The sequence below is a fragment of the Amyelois transitella genome, chromosome 30 (genome assembly GCF_032362555.1).
Source record: "Amyelois transitella isolate CPQ chromosome 30, ilAmyTran1.1, whole genome shotgun sequence".
In the NCBI taxonomy this organism is placed as follows: domain Eukaryota; kingdom Metazoa; phylum Arthropoda; class Insecta; order Lepidoptera; family Pyralidae; genus Amyelois; species Amyelois transitella.
Genome location: NC_083533.1, coordinates 500,082 through 514,195, shown reverse-complemented (window position 1 = coordinate 514,195; position 14,114 = coordinate 500,082). Strand labels below are relative to the sequence as shown.

General features: G+C 35.8%; 2 protein-coding genes across 4 annotated transcripts; one reads left to right on the top strand and one right to left on the bottom strand.

Moving 5' to 3' along the window:
* Positions 1-37: 37 nt before the first annotated feature.
* Positions 38-5,889, bottom strand: LOC106136548 (zinc finger protein ZFP2). Of its 3 annotated transcripts, none has more exons than XM_060952987.1 (7): positions 5,630-5,889; positions 5,157-5,283; positions 4,622-4,678; positions 4,073-4,111; positions 3,187-3,240; positions 2,290-2,355; positions 39-1,604 (listed from the first exon to the last, which is right to left on the bottom strand). In XM_060952987.1, exons 1-7 carry the CDS (start codon positions 5,768-5,770, stop codon positions 331-333), a joined length of 1,758 nt encoding a protein of 585 aa, XP_060808970.1. In that variant the 5' UTR covers positions 5,771-5,889; the 3' UTR covers positions 39-330. The 3 variants fall into 3 exon arrangements, with proteins under 3 accessions (XP_060808972.1, XP_060808970.1, XP_060808971.1); XM_060952988.1 differs by having other exon boundaries at positions 3,193-3,240; XM_060952989.1 differs by lacking the exon at positions 2,290-2,355 and having other exon boundaries at positions 38-1,604.
* A 357-nt stretch (positions 5,890-6,246) lies between these two features.
* On the top strand, positions 6,247-12,103 carry LOC106136544 (gastrula zinc finger protein XlCGF57.1). The gene is made up of 7 exons (XM_013337124.2): positions 6,247-6,469; positions 6,826-6,967; positions 7,384-7,431; positions 8,281-8,334; positions 9,276-9,389; positions 10,019-10,069; positions 10,424-12,103. The coding sequence occupies exons 1-7, from the start codon at positions 6,317-6,319 to the stop codon at positions 11,611-11,613; spliced, it is 1,752 nt and encodes a 583-aa protein (XP_013192578.2). The 5' UTR covers positions 6,247-6,316; the 3' UTR covers positions 11,614-12,103.
* Positions 12,104-14,114: the final 2,011 nt, after the last annotated feature.

Sequence of the window (14,114 nt, the reverse complement as noted above, 5' to 3'; positions counted from 1 at the left end):
GTTCATTAATTTTTATTCAAACGTCAGCGTTTAATATAATTTGTACTGTGCAACCTCTTTTCTGTTTTGTTCAGAATGTTGTGTCATAACTGGCCAGTTACAAAAAAAAAAGAAAAAGAAAATTTTTAAATGTTCATTTGATTCTTTTTTACAATGTAAAATCTAGTACATAACAAATTGTTTTACTCGTAAAACCATTGTATTAATAAGTTCAGCGGTTTATTACAGTGGTTATTTAAAATTAAACCAAAGTGCAGTTTTACTTCATCCCAAGATCATCCCTAGTTTATTTCCATATATAAGTTTAACTATTATAGTGCTTTACCGTCTTTAACGGTCAGTCACATTCAATTTTACATCCACAACTTTATTTTCATTCAAATAAGTCACACAATCCTCTACAATTTCCCCTTTTTCGATTTTCGACTCTATTTTGTGCACTTTCAGTTTATGTTTCACTAAAGTACTCTGATGTACATATTTCTGATCGCACAAGTCACAAGCATGCGCTTTTCTGCCGAAATGTACATTCGCCACGTGCCTGTTCAAAGCATTCTTCAACGGATACCTCTTACTGCAATAATTACACTCAAAAGGCTTATTATTGTGTTTGTCCAAATGTTTTTCGAGATCAATGACTTTCCTCTTGCACAAATGACACGGCTTCTTCACAACCACCTTCCCACTATGCAACCGTTTCTTATGCCTAAGCATAGTCATTTTCTGCACAAATTTCTGAAAACAAACATCGCATTCGTGTTTTTTCTCACCGCTGTGCTCCATTACGTGTCTTTTCAACGAATATTTGCACGCGAAATCTTTATTGCACAAATGACATAGCAAAGGTTTCGAACCGGAATGACAACGAGAATGTTTACACAGTTCCCTACGCGTCACAAATTTGGCGTCGCACAATTTGCAAGAGTACAAATACGGCTCGTCGCAATGCGCACGCGCCTTGTGCTGTTTCAAATATTGGAGACATGTAAAGGCCTGTTCGCACTCGTCACAGCTGTACGGCCGTTCGCCGGTGTGAACCCGTTCGTGTATCAGCAAATGCTTTTTAGCAGTGAAATTTTTCGGACAATACTGACATTTAAACGGCTTGAGTTTCTCGTGAACCGTCTGCGCGTGATTCCTCAAGTTAGTTATGTCGTTGAAACCGCGTCCGCATATTTCACACATCTTCTTGTGAATCGGAACGCCCAAATGCAAAGCGTTGATGTGATGCAACAATGATTTTTTGTGCATAAACTTTTTATTGCAATAATCACACTCGAAAAGCGACTGTTTCGTGTGTCGCTTCAAATGTATGTGTAAATTATATTTCTGCTGGAATATCTTGTTGCAATAAGAACAAGGGTATTTCGATTTGTGCACAGCCGTTCGATGCGAGTCCATTTCTTTTTTGTTTTCAAACTCTAAACGGCATATTTTACACGTGTATTGTGACTCGACACAGTGTTTTGAAGATATGTGCTTTTTAAGTGATCTCTTAAGCTTATAACAACGGCCGCATATTTCGCAAGAGTAAACGCCATTTTCTAATTTAACTAATAATTTCGTTTGGGATTCTTCAAGCAATTGTGTATCTTTTTTGCTACCTGTGAACAATTCAAATTTATCGATAATGTAAGAAGTATAGTTATTAAGTTATTTATTCCTACAGAAGATAGAAGGAGAAAAGAGGAGAAAATAATCAGTTTAAAATTACTATATTAATGAACATAAAAATATAGAATCTTTGACAATAAAAATTATTTTTTTGACATATCTTTAACAAACAACATCATGGCAACCAATGATAAATTAATTTATGTGTGTGGCGACATCACTAAATGTCACACAACTGTCATTCATAGCGAAGAAAATGACGCGCTCGGCCAATAGCAGCGAAGGTCTGAATCGCGATTACAAAGATTTCACGGATTGGAGCACAAATACAACCTCCGACTCTCGAATCTTTCAAATGGATGTCGTTAAAGGCGAGTAAAGGATAGGCGTATAATCTGGGATTCAATTCCATCATAAAACCATAAGGTTATCGGCTCTGTCTACCACGCAAAGGTCATTGACGTGACTGCATATATGTAATATGCAAATTGAATGCGGTTTTCTCAGAGCTGTAAGGCTAGGTCTAACTTTTAAATAAATGTGGTATCCTAAAATGTAACCCTTCTAAGGATAAATCAGTATTTTGTAAAGATATTGTTGGTGAACTATTACGGCGCACAAAGTCGCGGATAACAGCTAATTTAATTATATGTACGGATATGTATATAAACTTACCAGAATTCCTCTTACGCTTTGGATTAGTCGTGTCTATGGTTATCTCCATTTTGTTCCCATCTGGAACTAATATTGGGAATTCAATAAGATAAAGAAATAAAAGGAGAGTGGTGTTTATTTCAAAACTAGAGGCCGTCCGCGACTTCGTCCGCATGGAGACCCTATCAATCCCGCGGGAACTCCGGGATAAAATGTAGCCTATATGTTATTCTGGGTCTTCAGCTACCTAAATACCAAATTTCATCGTAATCGGTTCAGTAGTTTTTGCGTGATAGAGTAACAAACATCCATACTGACATCTCACAAACTTTCGCATCTATAATATTAGCAGGATTTACGGCCTCTGTGGCGCAGCGGTAGTGCGCTCGTCTGTGACACCGGCGGTCCCGGGTTCGAATCCCGGCCAGGGCATGATGAGAAATTTTTTTTCTGATTGGCCTGGGTCTTGGATGTTTATTTATATAAGTATTTATTGTTAAATATAGTATCGTTGAGTTAGTATCTCGTAACACAAGTCCCGAATTTACTTCGAGTAATCGAGTAATCTGTCCCATAAAAACATTAAAAAAAAATCTTGTCTTCATATTTATAATTCAGAGTCTCTAAACCTATAAATCCAAGTAATTTCTTGGCAATTTTTTTCAATACAAATTAATTTTTTTTATTCATTATTATTTGACATTTCAATATCACTTAATAATTCTTTTCTTTCTTTTAGGCGACAGGCTAGCAACCTGTCTCTATTTGAATCTCATTTCTATCATTCAGCCAAACAGCTAAACATGGGCTATCAGTCTTTTTAAGACTGTTGGTTCTGTCTACCCCGCAAGAGATATAGACGTGATTGTTTGTATGTATGTATGAAGAAATTAAAATAAAATAAAGTAAATATGTTACCTTCACCTTCCGTCTTGATTTCTGCTTTTTCCTCCTTAACACAATCTCTATTCTCTGAAAATTAATGCATATAATAAAATACTAATAGTAAAAAAGTGTCTGTACATTGAAAAATCAATATATGTACATACATACATAAAATCACGCCTCTTTCCCGGAGGGGTAGGCAGAGACCACATCTTTCCACTTGCCACGATCTCTGCACACTTCCTTCGCTTCATCCACATTCATAACTCTCTTCATGCAAGCTCGGCGGTTTCAATATTATTAAATTTATTTAACTGCCGTGTGATTCCCGGTACTAATATAAAAACTAATAGGACCACTCCATCTCTTACCCATGAATGTCGTAAAAGGCGACTAAGGAATGGGCATAAAAACATGGGATTCTTCTTTTAAGCGATGGCAGGCTAGCAAACTGTCACTATTTGAATCTCAAATCTACCATTAAGCCTAACAGCTGAACGTGGCCTGTCAGTCTTTTAAAACTGCTGGCCCTGTCTACCCCGCAAGGGATAAAGACGTGATTATATAAATGAATATGAATGATTATTTAATTCTTTTTGATGGGATCGTGGCAAGTGTAGAGATGTAGTGTTCTGCCCACCCCTCCGGGAAAGAGGCGTGATTTTATGCATATATGCCGTGTGGTTCCCGGCACCAGTGCAAAAAAGAATAGGACCACTCCATCTCTTTCCCATGGATGTCGTAAAAAGCGACTAAGGGATAGGCGTTGGGCTAGCAACCTGTCTCTATTTGAATCTCAATTCTATCATTAAGCCAAATAGCTGAGCATAGCCTATCAGTCTTTTTAAGACTCTGTCTACCCCACAAAAGATAAAGACGTGACCATATGTATACATGTATGTACAGCAATGAAACTCACCATCTTTAACTTCAAAGAAAATATCATTTTCATTGGAGCCTGAAAAAATAAATTAAATAAATAAATATATAGTACATAGTCACGCCTATATCCCTTGCGGTGTAGACAGAGCCAACAGTCTTGTAAAGACACAGAGGCAGGCCACGTTCAGCTATTTGGCTTAATGATAGAATTGAGATTACAATTTGTGGCAGGCTGTTAGTCCATCATCTTAATGAATAATCCCAAGTTTATAAGCCTATCCCTTAGTCGCCTTTTACGAAATCCACGGGAACAAGATGGAGTGGTCCGATTCTGTTTTGTTATTGGTGCCGTAAATCAATAAGCGACGGGCTAGCAACCTGTCACTATTTAAATCTCAATCCTATCATTAAACTAAACAGCTGAACGCGGCCTATCACAGTGTTTTCAAGACATTTGGCTCTGTCTACCCCGCAAGGGATATAGACGTGATAATAATATGTATGTATTTTTTTTAATGACCAGCCGCATTTTTTTAAGAAAATCTTGTAAGTGACATCAAAAATTTTGAGTATGTGACCAACTTACCATCATCTGATTCCAATTCAAGTTTTATTTCTCCAGGGGCCATCTGAGACTCTTCATCTGTGAAACATATTTCAATTACAGTGAGTACATTACATCATATCTTGCGATGTGGTTCCCGGCACCAATAGAAAAAAAAAAAAATAGGACCACACCATCTCTTTCTTGTGGTTGGTATAAAAGGTGACTAGGGGTTCATTTTCGTGATGGCCTATCAACCTGTAAATATTTGAATTCCAATTTCTTCTAGCTGAATGTGATACCTTTAGTCACTTTATAGGACATACCAAGAAAAAGAATAAAATTATTCTATTTTAAAAATGCCCAAAAATCACATGTCAATTTAAAAGACGTTAATGTTTATATATTTTTTTGTAAAAAAAAAAACATTAAAAAAAAGGATCTGCAAGGCATACAGAACAACGTCACTGCCCGCAGCGTTGATCCTAGCGGGAATCCTACCACTCAACCTTAGAAGGGCTCTCTGTTGATTTCCTACCACCAAAAAAAAACTAAACTAAACTACATAAAAACTCACTCTTGCAATACTCTTCAAACTTAGCCTCACATATGATGACCTGCTTTTTAAATTGGGCCGCTCTCCTTAATTCCTGTACGCATTCTTCGCATACGCTGTAACTGATGTCCCTGGACGGTGGATCAATCTGTTGATAATAGTTCATTCATTAATCACGTAAATAGCCTTGCAGGGTAGACAGAGCCAGCAGTCCTGAAAAGACTGATAGGCCACGTTCAGCTGTTTGGCTTAATGATAGAATTGAGATTCAAATAGTGATAGGTTGCTAGCCCATCGACTTTAAGAATCGCAAGTTTGTAAGCCTATCCCTTAGTCGCCTTTTACGACATCCATGGGAATGAGATGTAATAGTCCTATCTTTTTTCTATTGCCGCCGGTACCACACGGCACTGATTGTTAATAAGCAATAATAAATATATATATTTCTTTTAGCTGGTTACAATAATAGTAAAAAAATATATATATGTACATACAATAATCCCAAAGGTATCCCGTAACATACTGGAGTAAATTTCCACATCGTTGTTGACGACGTAGGGGCGCTTCAAACTTTTCAGCTGCCCGTCAGAGTGGCAACAGCGACAAATGGCGCTCAAATTCCATATGTCGCCCATATTTATCAGATCTGTGATACAAATCTGCTTTTCACATTAAAAATCTTTAAATATAATGTTGTGATTTTGTATTTGTAAATAAGAAATTATTGATCAACTTGATTCTTGTTGACAACTGAGTTGACATTTAGTTGAAATTTGACAAATGTCAAATGAACCATGGACGTACAGTACAGTACAGCCCAACTTTAAATATAAGAACACAGATTTATTTAATTTTCCCCCTGGGCATAATAATTGATAACATTACAGACTAGTTGATGACAAGTTACTAATTTGTTGCTTTTTGTAGATGGTGCTTATTTCTACCTAGTATAGTAGGTACATGCATACCTATGTATGTATATATATAAAATCCATCCATAATCCTAACACATATTCTTTGCTCTTTACCTTTAAGAGTAGAACTGGAAAAATGTTAGTGTCACCTCGGGTAAATTGAAAGAATCAAAAGCTAAAGGTAAAGTAAAGTAAAGTTGTATTATCGCTCGGTACCTAGTATTAAATTTTTGTAATATTTTGAAAAATGAATGAAAATCTACTTACATGTCTGTGAAAATGTCAGAAATTTGGAATGTGAATTGTTTGTGCCGCTGTTGCCACGCTGAAGGCAGTTTCAACAATTCTTCTGCAATATTTAATGACGAAATTACCGCTGAAACATTTTCAGTCATGCTAAGGGAAACATTTAATATTAACGTGAGTTGTTTATAAATATATAGGATGCTTGTCAACCGAAATCTCAGTTTTATAGTATATATTGTCTAGAAATTATGTTTATTATACATTATTATTATCACAAAGGTTCTCTGCTTAACCCAATGGTAGACTGTTAGATAATGCTATTAGCATTAAGTCAGCCTATTGTACTTCACAAATTAAAATTGTTACAATAAAGAATAAATAAATAAACTTTTATTTACATCAAGAAAAAAAAGAATATAAGAACTAAAAAAAAAGAGAGGCTTTTTGGTACAAATTTGATTTTTTCTTTTTTTAAGAGGCTTTAATCTCTTCATGTGACTAAAACAAAGATACAATATTTATTATTGCAGATCACACCTGTACCAAGAGACAGCAAACATATCAACGTCTGTAGCCAATGCGAATTAAGATTACGGGACGCCTCACTCTTCAAACGACAAGTTTTGGATTGCGAACAAAAGTTTAGACAATATTACTCTGAAGAATCCAAAGGTTAGTTTTTTAAACTAAATTTTTACATAGTATAGGAAGTCAGTGGTGGAATTGGTAATGTGCCTGGTTAAAATGCATGATGGGCAGAAAGGCACAGGTTCAAATCATCACTTTTGTAGATGGCATTTTAAATTTTTTATATATATATATATATAATTAACGTAAGTGTTATATATATATATATATTACTTACGTTAATTGCTAAATGTGCAAATCATTGAAGGTAAGCACCGCTTACTCGTAGCTTTTTGTAGATTGCGCTAAATTCACACAGGCGAAACTGAGAGTAAAAGCTAGTATATATATATATATATATATATATATATATATATATATATATATATATATATATATATATATATATATATATATATAGACGCTGCCATATCTGCATACATTTTAAATCTCCGTTTCAGATGAACATTTGAACAAAGGTGTGAAAATAGAAACAGACGATATCGAAGGTATGTATGTGCAAGATGAACATTGGAGGTCGAATTGATGAGGTGCTCGGTTAAAATGCGTTTGGCGCTTAAGGCATAAGTTCGAATCCCACCCCGGCCATGTACAAATGACTATTTAGCGGGAGCGATGATTCGGCTTGACCGCCACCAAAGGGAAGATCTTCCGCCAGGCTAGGTGTGATGCCTGGGGAACCGCGCGACAGACGATGTTGTGTCGGAGGTTGTATATATAGCTCCAATCCGTGAAATCTTTGAAATCGCGTTTTAGATTCTTCGCTGCTATTGGTTGAGCGCGTCAATTTCTTCGCGATTTTTGATTGGATGTTGTGACGAGTGGCGTAGAGATGTCGCCACAACTATTTTCGAAGTTATGTACATTAGTTTGAATACTAACCGATGCTCTTACTGTGACTGACAACATTGTCAAGAAACTTGCACATTCAGACAGTTGGATGTGTAACCATGATCAATCTAATACGGGTTAAGTTCCCCTGCAAATGTGTGAAAGCCTGACCCACCCAATCCAGGATCCATAGTCAACGGCATACCCTGGTCTCCTTTGAGTGAGGAGTCAAAGGCGACTAAGGGATAGGCTTATAAACTTGCAGTTCATTTTTTAGAAAATGGGCTAGCAACCTGTCATTATTGGATCTCAATTCCATCATAAAACCATACAACTATATGTGGCAGGCACAAGGTATATAGACGTGACTATTTATGTAAGTATGTATGTAAACACGCCCGCGAGTATGTTCTCGTGAAACGAGAATTCCATTCCTCCGAGAATTTAACTCCACGCGTCTCAGAAAATGCGTATAATAATTAAAAAAATTTCTTTCAAATTTTCAGACGTCAAAGATGAATCGGATCAAATAGAAGCCAATGAAAATAAATACTATGGAGGTATGGTTCCACAAATAATAATCAACATATGATTATTAAGAGTCCTCTGCATGACTTAATATTCATCCATAGTTTTTTTTTTTTTCATTTTAATGGTGCCAGCTTATTGGGCACCCTAGCCTGCGGTGACGCGGTATTAATATTGAGTTTGTTAGTTTAATATATGTTGGTATCAGCGTTAAATCTTATTTTAGGTTTTCGTAAAATTAAATGACGTAGTTTCGCTTTCAATTCCAAAGTACCTAGGTTGTGGACGAAACATTTTCATGTAAAAATGTCGCCAAGACGAGTCTATGTAACTGACCATGTGAAAAAGTTATCAAATCTCTTATAAAGCCCAGTTGCCCCACGCCCCACGTTGGGCGCCACACTTTTTGACCTAAATGTACAATTTGTAAAATTAGACCTGGTGAAGTTGGGAGGCATAGATCAAGAACCTTGGCTTTAGACAAGGTTAAAAAGCGTGTAGTCTTTAAAACTACACGCTTTTAACCTTAAAATTTTACATTTTGGGCAAAAAGTGTGGCGCCCAACGTGGGGCTTCACACTTTTTGGTACCTGTGTTGCCACAATCATACCTGTGACGTTTAGGTAAATACAAATACTTTATTTGCTATAAATGCGGTACAATTATAGGTGTTACAAAGCATATACATTTCGCGTATTTAACCAGTCATGGCATGCAAAAATACAAAAAATTTGAATTAAATGAAAATTAAAATTGAAATGAAAATTAAAATAATGTCATATTAAATGTTCTTGTCAAAATTTATTTTTTATAGAAATATTCGTCAACAGTATAAAACGATTTTTCGATAAGCCACAGTTTTAATTTAGTTTTAAAGGCATTCAGAGATAGCGACTTTATATCATCCATTGAGGCCGTTGTATATTTTGATAGCTGTTTCTGCTGATTGTATAGAGCAAATGATTTATTCCAGACTCCGGCCAAATCGCTTCAATGAAAATATTCATCAAACCTGTTGTTAATTTGGAAGACCAGCCATTGTCTGTGTTGAAGAGTCATCATGATTGGAGTCCGGACCAGAGCGATGGTAAGTACATACATGCGAGTACATTCCCGGCATCAGTACAAAAAAGAATAGGACCACTCCATGTCTTTCCTATGGATGTCGTAAAAGGCGACTAAGGGATAGGCTTACAAACTTATTAGAGCCGACATATCGTGAGCCAATTTTCATGGATTTGTGTGTGGTTCTCTGCACTTTTGAATGGAACCCCTTTTATATCTTCGCATTAATGTCGCAAAAGGCGACTAAGGGAAAGGCTTATATTCTAAAGCCAGGACCAACACGGAACATGGAAATTTACAATGTAATGGAAATCTGCATATTCAGGCAGCTAGATTGTCAGGTTTTCACACGAAGCGACTCCCGTCCGATCTCCGCAACCTTTGCAGGGGAACCTAACCCGTATTGGATCGATCATGGTTACACATCCAGTTGTCTGAATGTGCGGGTTTTACTCACGATGTTTTCCCACACCGTAAGAGCATCTGTTAGTATTTCAACCAATGTACATAACTTTTAAAATAGTAATTGGTACATGGCCTAGGTGGAATTCGAACCTGTGCCTTTCTGCACATCACGCATTTTAACCGGGCACCTTACCTATTCGATCATCGGCTCTCGACGTGTCACTTATTATGAATTTTTTATTTCAGATGAATATCAGACGCCATTAAATCAACTAGAAACGAAATACACGCACTCAGGTAAAATTAAAACTACGTGTAATAATTAGCCGTGTGGTTGCCGGCACTTTAAAATAAGACTACACCATATCTTCTCCATGTATATCGTTAAAGGCAATAAATCGCCTAAAAGACGAGTACATACATACAATCACGTCTATATCCCTTGCGGGGAAGACAGAGCCAACAGTACTGAAAAGAATGATAGGCCACGTTCAGCTGTTTGGCTTAATGATAGAATTGAGATTCATACAGTGAAAGGTTGCTAGCTTTTCCCTTAGTCGCCTTTCACGATATCAATGGATAAAATGTGGAATAGTTTAAAATAAATGAACAAGAATCATATATGTATATAAATTTTATTTCCATTTTCAGAAAAGCAAAAAAAGACGAAAAAATATTCCTGCGATGTTTGCGAGAAACGTTTCACATACCACGGGTCATTAGAAGTGCACATGAAACTGCACACTGGCGAGAAAACATACAAATGTCTACTGTGCAACAGCATATATACTGAGAACAAGGAGTTGACAAAACATATAGCCGCCGCACATAGCGTGAACGACAGATATACGTGCACTGTATGCGAAGAAATATTCGTTAAAGCGTCAACATTCAAAAAGCATATAACGAAACATTTCTTAGAGAAATTCAAGTGCGCGACATGCAACAAAGAGTTTCAGAAGAAGAAGGGTCTCAAGGAGCATGTTAAAACGCATACGGGTGAGAAAAAACACGTTTGCAATGTATGTTCCAAATCTTTTGTGCACAGTCAGACGTTGAAATCGCATATTTTGACCCACACCGGCGAGAAACCTTACGTTTGTGATGTGTGCGGGCGCAGGTTCCCGCAGAGAACTCATTTGAAACGACACATATATATAATACATACAGGCGTCAAGCCTTACTCTTGCAAAACTTGCAATAAACAGTTCTCGAGTAAAAGTTACTTATCTATACACGAGAGGCAGCATACAGGCGAGAAACCTTTCTCGTGTGATGTCTGCCAGAAGAATTTCACAGCGTACACCACATTAAAAGTACATATGCGCGTGCACACAGGTTTGAAACCGTATTCGTGCAGTTTCTGCGAGCGCCAGTTCGCGCAAATGGCTAGTTTCAAACTTCACGAGCGAACTCATACCGGTGAGAAACCGTTCGCTTGCAAAGTGTGCAAAAAACCGTTCTCCGATAACGGTTATTTGAAAATTCATATGCGCGTGCACACAGGCGAGAAACCTTACGCGTGCGAAGTTTGCAAAAGGCGTTTTCGCGAAACTGGACAGTTAAAGCGGCATATGAGAGTGCACAGCGGCATAAAACCTTATACGTGTAAAGTATGCAATAAACAAATCGGCAATTTGTCTAAGCATATGAAAGTGCATTCGGACGAAAGGCCGTACAGTTGTGACGTATGTGAGAAACAGTTCTCTGTCAACGGTAATTTGAAACTGCACATGAGAATACACACGGGTGAGAAACCGTTTACCTGTGACATTTGCCACAGCCAATTCACTCAGAGCAGTGGTTTGAAGAGGCATAGATGTACGCATGAGAAAAATTAATGGTTAATTTAAGTCCCGATTTCACGAATTTGAATACATATACCTAATCACGTTTTTATCGTGTGGTACCCGGCACCAATAATACACATACATACATATGATCACGTCTATATCCCTAGCGGGGTAGACAGAGCCAACAGTCTTGAAAAGACTGATAGGCCATGATCAGCTGTTTGGCTTAGTGACAGCTTTCCCATGGATGTCATAAAAGGCGACTAAGTGATAGGCTCATCAACTTGGGATTCCTCTTGTAGACGATGAGCAAGCAACCTGTCACTATTTGAATCTCAATCTCAATTTTATCATAAAGCCAAACAGCTGAACGTGACCATCTTACCGTGGCAATGATAAAGATAATTTAATTTATATTATAGTTTCATGAACAATTATATTTTTTTTAAATTATGAAATATGTAATAAAATCTACTTTAAGTGGAGTGTATTGTATATGAAGTGGAATAATTTTTAAGCAAAAAGTATTATTAATATACCTACCTATTTATTTGAATTTGTTTTACAAAATGTATAAAAAATATATTTAATATATTGATTTTATATAAAGCTTTGGTTTCTTTTTTAAAATCTTGTTACATACCAATTTTGTTTTCTTTAGAAAATGAACATAGTCCTACCTAATATAAATAATAATAAATAAATATATACGGGACAAATTAGACAGACTGAGTTAGCCTCGTAAGTTTGAGACTTGTGTCACGAGATACTAACTCAACGATACTGTATTTTATAATAAACGCTTATATAGATAAACATCCAAGACCCAGGCCAATCAAAAAAATTCTTACCTTATCATGCCCTGGCCGGGATTCGTTCACATCCTACTTCCTACTAATATTATAAATGCGAAAGTTTGTACGTCAGGATGTCAGTATGGATGTTAGTTACTCTTTCACGCAAAAACTACTAAACAGATTACGATGAAATTTGGTATGTAGGTGGCTGAAGACCCAGAATAACATAAAGGCTATTTATCCCTGAGCTCCCGCGGGATTGATTCCACGCGGACGAAGTCGCGGGTGGCCTCTAGTTCATCAATATTTTCATGCTAACTTAATGGTTTCCTTTCTTTAACTGAACTTTTAAATAAAAAATAAACCAGAAAAAATTAATAATAAAACCATTTATTCAAACCTTTGGTTACAGAATTTAAACATGGGCTAAATTCTAAACAGCATTTAACGACGTTATAAGTTACGTAAGTTTAAACGTTAAATTTAAACAAACTAACATAAACGACGCGCCCACAACCCTTAATCTAAATTAACATGTTACAAGTACTCCGAAAAAAAAAACCAAAAAAAAAAATTTTTTTGTAATCACAAGTTGAACACAATTTGTAATTTTTATTTATATATTTTTAAAACGGCGAAATTGCAGCCGTTATTTTCAAATAAGATTTTATTAGGAAAATTAATTTTGAATATGATCAAGTAATTTGGGAGTACCTATGAGTAACATTAAAATAATAATAATAAAAAAAACAACACTAATTCTACTGATAAATGAAAAAAAAAACACATTCTGAGGCCTTATACATAATACCCAAACCGATCAAAATTACATCGACTTTTAGTTAAGGGTTAAATCCATCATTGCAGAACTGTATTCATTTTGGATAAAAATCTCAGGAAATTTTAGGGAATTTCCGACAAATTTTCACTTTCTCCTTTTCTTCTATCAAAAAAAAAAAACGGAAGAACGCTATCCTTTTAAAATAATATAAGTATTTCTTAATTTGAACCTGAAGTCGTACTCCAAACTTCGCCCCTTCTGCAAGCAATTATGACCTTTCCTAAAAATCTTTATGCAATCTTTCACGGCTGGTCCATTACCACAGTTTGTCGCCGTAAAACCGACGCGAACAAGTTTGACTAGATCATATTTATATATATATATTTATACTACTATCATTTGGATTTCTTTATATATTTTATACTACTAAAGTTCTGACTAAATTCTGAGATTCTAGGCGGATACGTCTTACAAACTAGAGACATTGTTTTATTACATGCACCCAACGTATTGTAGAAAGTATAGTATATAAAGCTAGAAATATAGTTAAACAAGCACCCACGACGCAATGGAAAAACATCTTGAATGTTGTCCAGAGTAATAAAAAATTGTAAATTTTAAAAAAAATTGCTCATTCTAAGCTCAAACTGAAAAGCAAGTATATAGAACTGAATAGCTTTAATTATAACTTTTAAAAATTAAAATATGTCTTTAATTAAAGGTACGTATACAAATCTCTAGATTGTAAGGAGAGTGATTGCAACAACATAATAATTATGTTTAAAATCTACCTTTTAATGTATTTATATATCATTGTACGTCATTATTCCAACCGGGGTAGACAAAACCGCAAGTTGTATTAAACACGAGACCACGTTAAATATTAACTTAGAAATTATGAGGAAAAAAAAATTGTTAATATTGAAATTCAATCAAATTTTGAGAAATAAATACTCTATGACAAGTGAGTT